A 14,136-nucleotide genomic window follows, 5' to 3' on the forward strand; every position below is an offset into this window, starting at 1 on the left:
GAGGTGAAATCGTGATAACGTTTTGAAACTCTCATTTCCTTTTACAAGATTCCATTCCGGCGTTACTTTCTTGCTAAATGAATTCATCTGGGAGAATTTGATTTTTACCGATGATTATTGCCAATGAAACTGCGTTCGACGTATACACACGATAGACGGTGGAAATGAAACTCTCGCTTTTTTTTTCTACTACATTTTTTCAGCCTTGGAATAAAAACTATAGAGATGCGCGAGGTAAAAAATTTGCAAAAATGGTCGCAGATATGAGTGAAGGTTTGTTTTCAATTTTTTTTCTCTCTCTCGATACCTAGTTCGTTAGTCGATATTTTATATGAAGTGAAGAAGCTGTTAAACGTGATGAAGAGTTGATTTGTGGAAATAATTTTCATTTAATTGGGTCCTTTCGTTCAAGTATCTAGATGATTTTAATCGCGCCTTTTTTTGTATATTAAACTGTTGAATGGTGTAATAATATCGTGCGATTAAATCTCATTCGTGTACTTATACGAATTCAACACGTGAAATTAAACGTGTGCGTGCGTACTGCGTATACTTTGGCGATGAAAAAAATTAGAGTGAAAAATTAATATTAGGGTATTAGTAATTTATTACATATTACGTGTGTAACTTTAGTTATAAGGTACTTATGTAGAATGTTTTAATTTTTGTTTCAGAGAATGGAGATAATTAATTTGAGGACATTGAAAGGAGAACAGCAGCTACCATGAATTCGTGTGCGATTTAGCATGAACCTAGTCTCAGTTACCAATCGTTTTATTAAGTTTATTATTTAAATTGGTGTAGATATTTTTGAACGAACTCAGTTGCCTTATACAAATCCTTCATCATGTTAATTAAAGAGTACAGAATACCACTGCCACTTTCTGTCGAAGAATACAAAATCGCGCAACTTTATATGATAGCGGTGAGTAATAACTTCTTATTCATTTTACATAGAATATGCTATCATACCTAACACCTATGTTACCGATAAATCATATTTAGATGTAGTACATACCTCACCCCTCCTTCTTCTCTTTCCACGGTTCGAATTCAAATATTGTAACTTCGTGAAAATTTCAAATTATTTTACAAAAATGTGAAAAAAATCACTTCCTATGATGTTTTTATAAACATTTCAAGAGTTTCACAACCTATAGCAAAATTAGTGTAGTATTCATGCGGAAAAATTCCAAACGGAGTTCTGCGCCAGGAGGAGGGTCGAGAATTGTAATCTCGCTTACCTATCTTGTTAAAATATTTCAAAAATTGTTTGGAAATATTGCTTTTTAAAAGATTGAATTTTATTGAAATATTATCACTCAAATTAAGTATTTCAAAATTCGTAGAATTCGTGAAAATAAGTGAACTTCTTTGAAACATCGTCATGAAATCGTGTAAGAAAAATTTTGAAAACATCTTGCGAAGTAGATATCTAACCCGACAGAAAAATTCCGAGCTCTAACGAAGCTAGATCGAAAGAGCATGCAAAAATATCCCACAAACCAAAATTTTAGGCACTGAAGCTCATTTCTTGAATCATGAGAGAGTTTTAAATGTTTTTAGTAAACTGAACTGAGCTTTCTAAAGATGTTCTGTGTAGCTAACCACAAAGATTAAGATTGTTTCTAGTTGTGATCTGAAAAAGAGAAATTGTGGGATCAAATTTTAACTCTCCAATTTCATTATGTGAAATTTTTCAAATTTTACAATCTCCAAAAACTTGCTGACGGCTTTAAAACTGCTCAAAATGGTTCTAAACTGCTTTCAATTTGAGGAAGTAGGGGTCAATGGAGGGGTTAAAAATGAATCACATTTCAAGTCTCATCTTGCCTACTTTATTTTTTGAGAATTGTAATTTCCACAATTTTACTGGAGGCTCCAATACTAGACTCGATGGTTCGAAATCGCATCTGAAAGATGAAAGCGACTTTAAAATGAAGTATTCCATTTGTAAATACCAAATTTTAGCTTTCTAGCTCCATAAATAAATTTTCGATTTTCTCACGTTTGACCTAATTTTGATTTTTTTAAATTCACGTTCTAATTTTGGAAACTTTTATTACAAATGTCAAGTGCAGTTAGTGCCTATGTTATGTATTTAAAGATTGTTGCCAAAAGAGAAATTCAAGAATTTTGATGAAGTTCTACACCAATCAAGGGTGAAAGGCCAGGCCTGTGAATGAAATTATGTAACCATAACTAATAAAAATTTGTAGAGAATCATTCAAAAAACTATTTAGGTACTCAAAACGAAAAAAAAACACCATTCACCTAGATATTTACTATTTGTAGTTTAAATTGTTAAGAAATGGAATATTATTTTAAAATTCACTTTAAAATTAACAAAAATCCAAATTTTAAGGCACTGATGCTGAATTTAGGGTTCATTTAGTACCAAAAGTAATCAAGCTGTTCAATTTTCTACCATTTACCGAATTTAAATTGTTGAGAGAAAATCAAGTTTCGAAAAGAAAAATATTTTAAATATCTTACTTCTCTTTTTTTGTTTGTAGGTACCTAGATAGATATAAGAGTAATTTTTCAATTTTAAATGAGCACAAATAATTTTATTTTTATTCACATGTTGGAAAAGGAACTTTAAAAAAAGTTCAAGAGTGTTTTAATTTTTTAACCGTATTTTTTTGATTATCAAGTTGAACTGAAATAAAGAGGAAGTTGTGAAATTTCTATTTTGAATACAGTTTTTTTCTCGGCATTGTAATTCCTACCTTGGTGCTGTATAACTATAAGTAAAAACAATTTGCACTTCAAAATTAGTTTTTGAATTCAAAATAAAAATGGCCTTTATGACAACGATACCTAGTTCGGCTACATTCATATTATGGTACACAGTATAAAAAAATTATTGTTTCATAAATCGGATTCGCGTACGCAGTGATAACACGAGCAGGCAAATCATTAGGCAACTGGCGCTAATTAAAAAGCTCAACTCTCAAGCTCAATGTGATTAAGCTGGGAAAACTACGATGTAACGTAGTTGATTCACGATGTTGTTTTTTAAAATAAATAACGGCGTTAATTAAATGAATTAAAACAGCCCGGGGAGCATATTAAAGGGTACTATTACCTAATGAAACATTTGATTAACAGATACGTATAAATATTAGGAAAAAATTACACTTTAACGAATAATGAACCAGTGTTTTCTAATGAAACGACGATAATAATTGTAAATTACAGAAAATAAGTCGCGATGAAACCAAAGATGCAGGAAGTGGAGTGCAGATATTAATTAATGAACCCTATGAAAATGGCCCTGAAGGCACGAACGGTCAATATACCAAGAAAATTTATTACGTTCGAGAATATTTACCAGGTAAATTAGCGGTGTTCTTTTGCTGCGAGCTTTTAATATTTTCTTTTCTTTTTATTTATTTTATTTTTTTTCAAACGTAGAATACGTACTCGATCGTGCTTAGATTATATTCTACCACTTAGTATCATTTAGGCCTACTATACATAAAGTGTTGAAAAACGTTATCTATTTGAGTTGTAAAATAATTAACGTTGTGTGTTTTTGATTCGCAGGTTGGATCAAAAGTTTGTTACCAAAATCATCGTTAAATGTGGAAGAAGAAGCGTGGAACGCGTATCCTTATACCAAAACTAGATATACTAGTCCATTTATTGAGAAATTTTTTATTGAAATCGATACTGTGTATCGTGGTGACTACGGTGACCAGTACAATGTGTTCAATTTGTCCGGAAACGACTTAAGAAATAGAGTTATAGGTGAGAAACTAAACAATATGAAATACGTACAGCTACACGTACCTACTTGCATTTGTTAAATTATAACCGAATAACACGATAGGTATTTCGTGTAATCTCATTAGGAATTTTTTTCTTTTTAATTTTTAATTCACGAAGTAATGAAATGAAACGCAATTCACGTATTGATTCGTTTCGTCGACGATGACTTGGTTGAAAGCAAACAATAGACAATGCAACCATCGACGAAAACCCATAAATTTTGCCCATATTCGTGTTAATTTTTTGTACAGCGATTATACAACATTATAAGTACCTACTACGACGTATTTTAGCGTGAAAGCAGGGAGGTTTTGCGTACGCCTCTTATTAACTGTCCTATAGGCTGTATGAAAGACCTCAGCGTATTTTACGTGTCTCTCAATTAACTCAAAACGGAAGAAAAATTCTGGCAAGTGATAAAAAGAGCAGTCATTTTTAGTGGAAAAATTTTTCTATACGAAATGGTAACCCTAGTTTTTGAAAAGTTCTACGATGATTTCAATAAAAATAAAACCCAGATCGGAAGCAAATTAATGCTAATTTGAAATTTTTTTCTTCGCTTTGAAAATAATCGTAGTATGGTTGATTTGCAGAAAAGAAAAACAATCAATAACTCTAAGTCTAAAGATTTGAAATTTAAATTAGTTCGAATCTCGAATTACTCACCGACGTAATTTCTTTATTATTACTTCGCCAGATGTGATCGACGTGGTGAAAGATACGGTAGAAAATATAGCTGAAGAAGATCCGACTATTTATGTTAGCGAGAAAACGGGAAGAGGTCCTTTAACCGTAAATTGGCTCGAAGAATATTCACAAGTTTGTATACATATTGCGATTATACCGTTGAACGTTGAAAAAGTTTCATTAATGTAATTTTTTTTATTGCTTTTTAGGAATCAAAAGATGCTTATTCGAGAACTAAGAAAGATATTATGTGCGCTTATAAATTATGCAAAGTCGACTTCAGATATTGGGGCATGCAAGCGAAATTAGAAAAATTTATTCACGATTTTGGTAACCACTGATAGCTTTTTTGCAGTCGAGATTTTTTTGTTTTTTCGTTTCTAATTCTAATCTCGACGTTTCAGCTTTGAGAAAAACCATGCTTAAGGCTCACAGGAGAGCTTGGTTATGGCAAGATGAATGGTACGGTTTAACGATGGATGATATACGAGAAATCGAACGACAAACTCAGGAAATTTTACGAAATAAAATGGCCGCTATTATGGGGCCTATGCCGAACGAAGCGGGCCAAGAAGACAAATCAAATACTCAACAACAAGAACAAAATCAAACTCAGCAACAACGAGCGACTGACAATCTAAATACCTCCAGTTTAGCTGTTAGCTTGAGTAGCATCGGGAAATCAGAGTACGATATTTTTATATCTATTTTTTTTTTAATGTTCCTAGTTTCTATTCGATGTTACAGTTCGGTTTCAGTTAGATATATAAACGATTGTTGGAGGGTAAAATTGTATAAACTGTGTTTTTTCTTACAGCAAAGCTGCCACTACTGCCACTACATCTAAAATTCACTCGTCTAATGTTCAAACTGCCGCCACGGAATGGAAAATTGGCTCTTTGGCTCGTGATTCCGATTCCGAACATAGTGACGAAGACGATGATGAATTTTTCGATTGCCAAGGTACCATTCGAGTTGAAAATATTGCATCGTTTGATTATTCTGGTATTCTAACGTTGAATTTTTTATTCGTAGATGCCCCAGGTGAAGTAGGCCCTGGAGGAATGTTGGTGAAATGGAGTTCACTCGATTTATTGACTGAAGAAGACGCTGAATCTGTGCCTTTATCTAGCTTTTCCGATAAAGGAGAAGGAAGCGTGTATTCCGGATGCAGTGCTTTGAAAAGGACATCCAGTGAGAGAGCTCGTACAGTTACCAATATTTCATGTCCTGGCTCGCCAACCTTATCGGTGATGTCTGTTGTAGAAGGCGATCACCATACTCCAGCTTCCGGTCCTTCGGCAACCGATTCGCCTTCATCTTGTAAAATTACCACCTTATTATTAGTCGTTCACGCCGGTAGTATTTTAGGTTCGTTATCATCAATATCGATTCACCATAATATGTATATTTTTTAAAAAGAAATTTACTCAAGAGAAATTTATACTCATTACAGAAGCCAGCACCGATGTTACTGCAAAGAAATCAGACATCACGACGCTTAGAGGTTCATTCGAAAGTGTAATGAGACAGCACTATCCAACCATGGTAGGCCGAGTAGCAATCAAATTAGTCGCATGTCCTCCTATCACCACCAATAGCCTGAGTATTCTATCTAGGTTAGTTGATTCATTATTTATAAATAAGCGCTAGAGCGATGTTTTGCGATCGAAATTGATCTTGTTTGATTTTTCTGTTCGTATAGTTTAAGTCCTTATAGTTTTGATGTTTCACCCTCTTCGACTGATGCACCTCATTTCACCCATGATTCCATACCGATGGGTGTTATTCCAGTATTATCGACCATCTCGACGAATTACATCGATGCTTTGAATAAAATGATACATAATGCGAATAACGTTTATAGGCATTTTCTGAAAACCGAAGAAGGGTTTGGATTCAACGGCAACATTTGTTTAATTGGTAACAAGAACGAACGTGGTGTTATTTTGGTGCTTGTAACTGATTTGCGTCTGTAATAGATGTTTATTAATTGAATTATTATTTCAGGCGATTGTATGGGAGCTATTTTAGCTTACGATGCGTTATGCCATTCTAAACGTGATCGCGAAGACTTCTTTACGTTATTTTTCAGAGGTATTTTCAATATTCAATTACATTATTCATTTATTAGAAATCCGTACTGGCAGTTATAACGTTCAATTTGATGAGACAGATTTTTCAACGTCGCGTCTTGCGATCTTTATGACAATAAAATTATTAATTCAAGATGTTTTGGTCTCTGTTCTACAAATTCCGAAATTTTTACTATTGAGATTGAAAGTGTACGCGTATGCTTGATCAATTATATGTTATTAGCTCCTGGAAGGATTCATAAATTTGAATATTCTGTATGAATCAAGTTAAACGTGTTTTTTAAAAATAATTTAACATTATGTTACAGGAAATAGAAATGTTACCGAATCAAGTTCAACTTCAGAAAGCGCCGATGGTCGCCGTTCATCTAGTACTGGGTGAGTAATCCGATTTCACGTTGTACAAAAAAAGGCAACAAAATGCGCCAGCTCTCTCAACTCTTGACGCTTTTTTAAATATGTAGTGTAGAACTTAATCGTTCTAATGAACGTTGAAAATTAAACTATTAATGTTTATCGTTACAGAGACGACAGCAGTAATGAAGGACTTCGACATATATCAATTAATAAATTAGAATTCGACGTTCGCGACTTATTCATGTTCGGTTCGCCGGTACCTTTGGTATTAGCTTTTCGTAAAATGAGCGCCGAATCGCTGAAATTGAAATTAGACTCAGAATCTAGTAAATATTAATGCGTTCGAATATGAAATAACGTCAACGCGAGGTAATGTGAAATATTCATGTTGTGTTTTGTTCTAGAAGCTTTGTCCATGATTAAACCGAGTGTTCAACAAGTTTACAACCTGTTCCATCCATCAGATCCAGTAGCTTCTCGATTAGAACCTCTGTTATCGAATCGATTCTCCATGTTACCACCTGTAAACATTCCACGTTACCAAAAATATCCGTTAGGAAACGGTCTTCCTTATCATCTTCGTAAGTAAAAATTCAACAATGACTTGGAATTTGCAATCGAACGTTTGTTTAATTACGAATATTGCTATTTGCAGTGGAAGTAATTCAAGCAAATGCCCAACTCTTCTCGGAAGTTAATGCGTCTACTGTCACTTCTGTCGGTACTACCGTAAATAATTCTATTCAAATGAGACGTATGTCGGAAGCTAGTCTATTCAGTAACTCTTCAGGTCTATTACAAGAACCTCTTCCTATTCAAGTGATCAGCGAACGTAAGTTTATTTACTCGTACTTTGAAAAAATACAAAAAAGACTTCATTTTAATCGTAAAATTTTATTTCATTTTACAGTTAGTCAAAAATGGTGGGGTAATAAAAGACTCGATTACGCATTATATTGCCCAGAAGGATTATCCAATTTCCCTACCAATGCTTTGCCTCATCTATTCCATGCTAGTTATTGGGAGTCTTTTGATGTAGTAGCATTTATTCTTCGACAAGTATGTAGATTCAACAGATCCAATCCAACAAAGAATTAATTGCTTTCAATTGTGTTATTCCTTTTAAAAAAATCTTCCTTATGTTTTTAGATCGGTGGATTTGATCTGATGCCATCAGGAGGACTTGGAGAAGAACAAGATACCAGTGGATTTGTGCCTAGTCAACCGAGAGAGAAATGGACTAGAAAAAGAACATCGATGAAACTCGGAAAATTAAAGGTAATGGTAACACGAATTAATTACAATTTTTATAAAAACTTCGTAAGGAAATATTTTATTCAATTTTAAAAAAATCATTTTATAGAATATCGGAGCGAATCACCGAGCGAATGATGTAATCGTTAAAGAAGGAGCTCCTCAAACTTTAACTGCTAGGTTCATGTATGGATCTTACGATGTCATCACGCTGACTGGCGAAAAAGTCGATATTCATGTAATGAACGACGGCGGTGGAGTAGGCGATTGGATTTATCTCAGTACTCAAGTTACCGATAAAACTGGTCGAGTCACCTACACCATTCCATCCGATAAATCATTCAGTTATGGTATTCATCATGTGAAAATGGTCGTGAGGTATGTTGACTACAGACTCAATTTCAATTACTTCAACTATGATTTTGTTGATTTTTAAGACGAATTTTCGACTACTCAAAAATTGTCATCTACGGCCTTTTTTTTAGATTAAAAAAAAATAGAGCCCCTATTGTGAATTTAATAATAAGTTGTTTTTTAATTGATAAAATGGTTATTCCGAAACCGAATTGAATAATTCAAGCTGATTCGGCGCTTCCTGCAAGATCCAAATTTTCTGCGTAAATTTCAAAAATCCTCCCGAAGATGTAAGGATTGATCGGAGTAGCTGAAAATTTGATTTTCAACGTCTAAATTTGTTCATATCTCAAGTTTTGAATCCCGGTCAAATTGTAGATTTGAGGTGTTCGACTGAAATTGCCTGAAATAGTAAATTTTATGATTTTGGATGGAAATCCATTTCTTACTGCCTTAATCAATTTCCAAAATGCCAGATCAATTGGATCAATTCACTGGAAATTATGAAATTTATTACCTATCAGGAGTTAGATAATTGGTCGAGAACTTTTTTAAAAAGATTTTGTGGGCATTTTTGACATATTCATTCAACAATTTTTTTTTTTCTTATCTGTTACAGAGGGGATCATACCTCCGTAGATTTTCGACTAGCCGTTGTACCTCCAAAGACAGAAAGTGTTGTTTTCAGTATTGATGGTTCTTTTACTGCCAGCGTCTCAGTTACTGGAAGAGATCCCAAAGTACGTGCTGGTGCTGTTGACGTCGTGAGGTATGAGTAGTTTCAATTCCTATCGTTTTATATGTATAGGTATTCAAAAATTTTGAATTTTATTGTGTGTAATTTTGCTAAAGGCAATGGCAAGAATTGGGCTACCTAATACTGTACATTTCTGCCAGACCTGACATGCAACAGCAAATGGTGTTGTCGTGGCTAGCGCAACATAATTTCCCTTACGGTTTAGTCGCATTTGCTGATCGTTTCTCTGCTGATCCTCTCGGATATAAAACCAGCTACCTGAAAAATCTCACCCAGGTTGGTAACGTTCGGATACGAATTAGTATAGATATTCGTACTCGACGAACATGGAAAATTTTACTCAAATCATGCTGTATCTTTGAATCTGCGTTCGGGTCATTAAAAATGTTACTTTTTTTCAGGAGCACGGTCTCGCCATTTGCGCCGCTTACGGCAGCAATAAAGACATAGCCGTGTACAGCGCCGTCGGCTTGAAACCGTCCCAAATATTCATCGTCGGTCGCGTCAGCAAAAAATATCAAAATCAAGCTACAATGTTGAGCGACGGTTACGCGGCGCATCTGTCAAATTTATTAACTCACGGCGGTCCTCGCCCAGCCCAAGGCAACGCCAGAATGGTGCTGTTTCCACGTGGCTGTTTCGGACATAATTCTTCTATTCGAAGACGCAGGTGATAATTTGATCGAAATATGCTTGCATTGCATTCAACGTACGTACTACGTATATACTAATCAGTTTAGTATAGTATAGTACTCATACTATTAGACAATACACATATAGATTAATAGAGATGTATTGAAATTCACTTTCTTTATATTCATTTTTAGCTTACGCGAGCTTTATTATTTTATAAAATTCGTCGGATTACTAATAAGATTTTTTTCGTTTCCGTAGAAGTGCTAAACGCACCACCTCATTCCCATTATCCTCAGGTCCGGCAAACGCATCGAGTAGCGGTTGTTCGGGGACGGATCGAACTGCACATCAGAAATTCTGATATCGATGGTTACTTGCGCTGGTTTGCAGAGATACCGGCGATGTGCGTTGCTGCTGCTGTTGTTATCAGCGTGAACACGAGTGATTTCACCGTCGTGTACGACTTGTTAATCGTAATTTTGGTTGTTATTATACTCAGTACCGTGTACTTGATTCAGTTACCTTGTATTTCCTTGTTGGTCGTTTGTTTTGATTCGTTATCATCATCATTATTTATTATTACCGTATAATTATTACTAGAGTGTAAGTATCGTTAAGTTTTAGTCTATTCATCAACCCCCACCATCAGAAGTATCATAACTTTTTTCCCATTTACCTACCTACCCATTCCCCTCTATCCCCATTTCCCCAAGATTTTGTATCTTTATAAAATCTGTAATGTTCTTTTTATTTGATAATATATTTAAGATTATTATGATTATTGATATTATTAAATCTTGAAATAATAAACATTTTTATCAAGAATTTCAGCGATTAATTTCTCTATCACTCATTCTCTCGTGTTGGAGAGTAAAGTCGATCTGATCTCTCATTGATTTTTTAAGCAAACAAAAAATATTCGCATTGTTGAAAAACACGTTTAATACGAAAATTACATGAAAGCGACCTCAATATCACAAAAAAATGAACAGTCTCGTAAGGAAAAATAAAAACAAATATAACTTCGTATCAGATAAAAACATTAATAGAAAAATTGCGGTGTTTTTCTTTTAATCGACTAGTTTTTGAGCATTTAAAAAAGGCTGGGTTTTCGAGCTCAATTCCTTCGCTGTCAATTTTATTCTTTCTAATCGTTCGTTCATTTCGATTAATCTAGCTCTGGCATTGCTTAAAGATGTCTGTATATCATTTCGTTTGCTGAACGGTTGAACGTCATCCTTGATATAAAGAAGCGTACTACGTAACGAATACACTTGACGAAAAACGGTGGCCGCGAAATTAGCTATGTTCAATAAAGAACAATACTGCGCATTAGTTTCATCCATTTGAGCTAATCCGAAAGAAGCTCGAGACCATTTGCTCAGGTGAAATTGACGTACGCGAGTCAGCAACATGTTCCGATGGGATGAAAAAGTTATGCCCATTTCTCGAAGTTTATCGTCTTTTTTAAGCGTTAAAAATTCACGTAAGGTCATCGACTCGAATCCGGGTAATTTCAAGTATCTTTCCATTTCTGGAGAAGCGTTCACCATATCCATAACGTTTTCGTGAAAAATCGGATAAGCAGATTCTAAAATATCGCACTGTTTTTCTTCAGCTGATTGCGATGCTATGTAGTCGTCTCCGTGTTCCACTTCGGTCGTTGGTTCGAGTAAATCAACAATATCGCCGTAATTTTTCTGAAAAGCTATATCGTACGCTTTTCTATTCCGTTTGTCTATTTTATTAACGTTCGCGTGATGTTTAAGAAGTAATTTCACTAAATCGACGAAACGATCGTTGACAGCGTAAAAAAGAGCAGTCCAGCCATCGTTATCGCTAATATTCACATCGGCTTGATTGGATAGTAAATGTTCAGCTATGTCGATACGGCCTACTTTACATGCTAACATCAGAGCAGTAACGCCGTAACGATCTGTAAAATCTATATCAATTTTCGCCGCTAATAACAACTCGATACATTTCTTTCGCTCTTCGACGTTTTCTTTTTCGCTCAAAGGTATACTGCAAGCGGCCATCAACGGCGTGTAAGCGTCCTTTATTTGGTCCAAGGGGTAACGATCCAGAATAAGTCGTAGTATTTCTGAATTACCGGTGTACGCGGCTAAAGTCACCGGATTCCAACCATCGGCGTCGGTAGCTTTAGTCAGATCTCTTATTTCTTCTAAAAGTTTTTTCACTTCGTCGACCGATTCTTCTTTAATGGCGTCTCTTAGTCGTTCTGAATCAGAAATCTTCGCCGGTTCATGTTGCACCTGTTGTCTAGCAGAAGGAACGTAGTCGCAGTCGCCGTCATCGAAATCGCTGATATCATCATCGTCACTATCACCTGCTGGACGTATCATTGTATCGGCTCGTTTTCAGATGTATATACGAGTTGTAATCGAATAACAAACTTGAGTAAGTTGAATGAACGATCGTCGATCGAACTTGAAAGTGTTGAGCACAAAATTAGAAATAATTTGTCAAGTGATCGCCGATAATCGGATTTAAATTTAAAATTAAAATTATTGAGAAACACGTTACTTAAAATTCACAATCGAGAAATTGAGAATTTGAGATTGATAACGGTGGTCGCCGGTTGGTGATAATCGCGTGTCGCGTCGCGTCGCGTTTGTTTACGTTCAAGGTGTACAATGCGCATGCGCGTTTCAATAGGTGAAGAAATCGTTGAGTTTCTAGAAATTTCGTCGAGAAATTTTCTATTTTCATTTTCATTTTTCATTTCCATTTCCCTCATAGACAGTTTCAGTTTCGATTTCGATTTCGGTTTTGCAAGCCCTGGGCCCTGGATCTGAGCCCGGAGGGTTTGATGAGCTATCAGCGATGGGAAATTTTATGCTTTTCACTTTTTCAGTTTTCTTTTCTGTTAAGAAGTAGGTATGGTTAGATATCTGATGAATAATTTACTTATACTTTTGATGAAAAAAAAAAATCAATTTTTTTAAAGCAGGAAGAAATGGACTCTGCACCTTTGCAAGAAAAAAAAAAGAAGAGGAATCAAATTTTAAAGTACATACCTAGACATGTGCGCCGTTAGGAAATTGCACGGCGGCGGCGTGAGGTCAATTTTTATTGGCGCGGCGGCGTTTTAACGGCGTGCGCCGAATTTCACGCCGGTCCTAAATTGATGGCGGCGCGGCGGCGTTTAGCCTAACAAACCCACAGTTTTGTCCGTAAAAAAGAGAAAATTTGATAGCGGAAGTTTTTGAGGGCCCCACTTTCAACTTTGATCACTATTTGACCCAAAATCTAAAAACATAAAAGGAAATTCAATTGGAGAGAATTTAAAATTTTTAAAAAATTCAACATTAGTACCAAAATTTGGGGTTTTAAGGCCTAAGGGCTCCAAGATCATTTTTAAAGACCATTCTCCGCGCCGTTTCACGCCGATAAGATATCGGCGCGTCAAAATTTGAATTATCGGCGGCGGCGCGCCGGCGTGAAATCGGCGGCGCACATGTCTATACATACCTACACAATATACATATTTAACTTCTTTGCGTTCTTAGAAGGAGATTGGTCATTTTTCTTCATGAGGTTTTGTTTTAGCTTTTAGAGTACCCTAGATAGCTTCCAGTTAGTTAGTGCTAGTAAAGTTGAAATTGGTTCATTGTTCTGCAGTTTTTCACTAAAAAAAAAAGCTATGAAAAAAAATGAGGAAGACGAAACTAGACATTCGTCTGTATCATACAATTTTCTGTTGTGAAACATTGTATCAATTAGGAAAAATATACCTATTTTTCTCTGTTTTTAATTTCTGCAATTCTATATCGTGAACGCCGACTGCCTCGAGGTTAGTGTTTTAAAACTCTCATCACTCACTCATTATACCTTCTAAGTTCACATCTTTTTAAAGGAAAATATTTATTATTTCGAAAGTTTATTTTTTTGAATATGGGCCATATGGGGTGTACAAATGAATCGATCATAGCAGCGAAAAAATTGCAACATGAAATTTTCAATTAAATAAATTAATAAACAGTATTGCAAATGACCTTGAAAAATTATTCCACTTCCATTGTTGCTTCAAAAACATAATTCATTTCAGTTCTTAAAAAATTACTACCTATTTTGCATTGTTTTCACAATCTCAAATTCGGATTTTTTCGCTGCTATGATCGGTTTAGGTATTTGTGTACAACCTACAACCTGTTGTCTTAGAATACAGACAGACGTCTAGGACTCCAGGTAAAT

The 14,136-nt window shown here is 35.1% G+C and overlaps 2 protein-coding genes across 6 annotated transcripts in view; one reads left to right on the forward strand and one right to left on the reverse strand.

The window, feature by feature from the left end:
• The window catches only part of rdgB (retinal degeneration B), a 38,178-nt gene extending 27,435 nt beyond the window's left edge, over positions 1-10,743 (forward strand). For 2 of the 5 annotated variants that reach the window (XM_065346247.1, XM_065346248.1), the window contains exons 2-23: positions 675-925; positions 3,205-3,340; positions 3,553-3,756; positions 4,475-4,596; positions 4,674-4,794; positions 4,869-5,151; positions 5,282-5,427; positions 5,500-5,835; positions 5,921-6,083; positions 6,170-6,387; positions 6,475-6,561; positions 6,869-6,938; positions 7,086-7,243; positions 7,322-7,498; positions 7,573-7,749; positions 7,828-7,976; positions 8,067-8,195; positions 8,281-8,549; positions 9,145-9,294; positions 9,378-9,558; positions 9,684-9,952; positions 10,177-10,743. In XM_065346247.1, the coding sequence (XP_065202319.1) occupies positions 848-925; positions 3,205-3,340; positions 3,553-3,756; positions 4,475-4,596; positions 4,674-4,794; positions 4,869-5,151; positions 5,282-5,427; positions 5,500-5,835; positions 5,921-6,083; positions 6,170-6,387; positions 6,475-6,561; positions 6,869-6,938; positions 7,086-7,243; positions 7,322-7,498; positions 7,573-7,749; positions 7,828-7,976; positions 8,067-8,195; positions 8,281-8,549; positions 9,145-9,294; positions 9,378-9,558; positions 9,684-9,952; positions 10,177-10,279 (3,726 nt within the window). In that variant the 5' untranslated portion in view covers positions 675-847 and the 3' untranslated portion in view covers positions 10,280-10,743. Of the gene's footprint in view, positions 1-674; positions 926-3,204; positions 3,341-3,552; positions 3,757-4,474; positions 4,597-4,673; positions 4,795-4,868; positions 5,152-5,281; positions 5,428-5,499; positions 5,836-5,920; positions 6,084-6,169; positions 6,388-6,474; positions 6,562-6,868; positions 6,939-7,085; positions 7,244-7,321; positions 7,499-7,572; positions 7,750-7,827; positions 7,977-8,066; positions 8,196-8,280; positions 8,550-9,144; positions 9,295-9,377; positions 9,559-9,683; positions 9,992-10,176 lie in introns of all 5 variants that reach the window. The other 3 variants (XM_065346250.1, XM_065346251.1, XM_065346249.1) reach the window with 3 other exon arrangements.
• A 97-nt stretch (positions 10,744-10,840) lies between these two features.
• LOC135832779 (ankyrin repeat, SAM and basic leucine zipper domain-containing protein 1-like) lies at positions 10,841-12,550 on the reverse strand. Its single transcript, XM_065346254.1, has one exon. It carries the CDS (start codon positions 12,282-12,284, stop codon positions 10,989-10,991), a length of 1,296 nt encoding a protein of 431 aa, XP_065202326.1. The 5' UTR covers positions 12,285-12,550; the 3' UTR covers positions 10,841-10,988.
• Positions 12,551-14,136: the final 1,586 nt, after the last annotated feature.

This window comes from Planococcus citri, chromosome 1 (assembly GCF_950023065.1).
Source record: "Planococcus citri chromosome 1, ihPlaCitr1.1, whole genome shotgun sequence".
NCBI classification, from domain to species: domain Eukaryota; kingdom Metazoa; phylum Arthropoda; class Insecta; order Hemiptera; family Pseudococcidae; genus Planococcus; species Planococcus citri.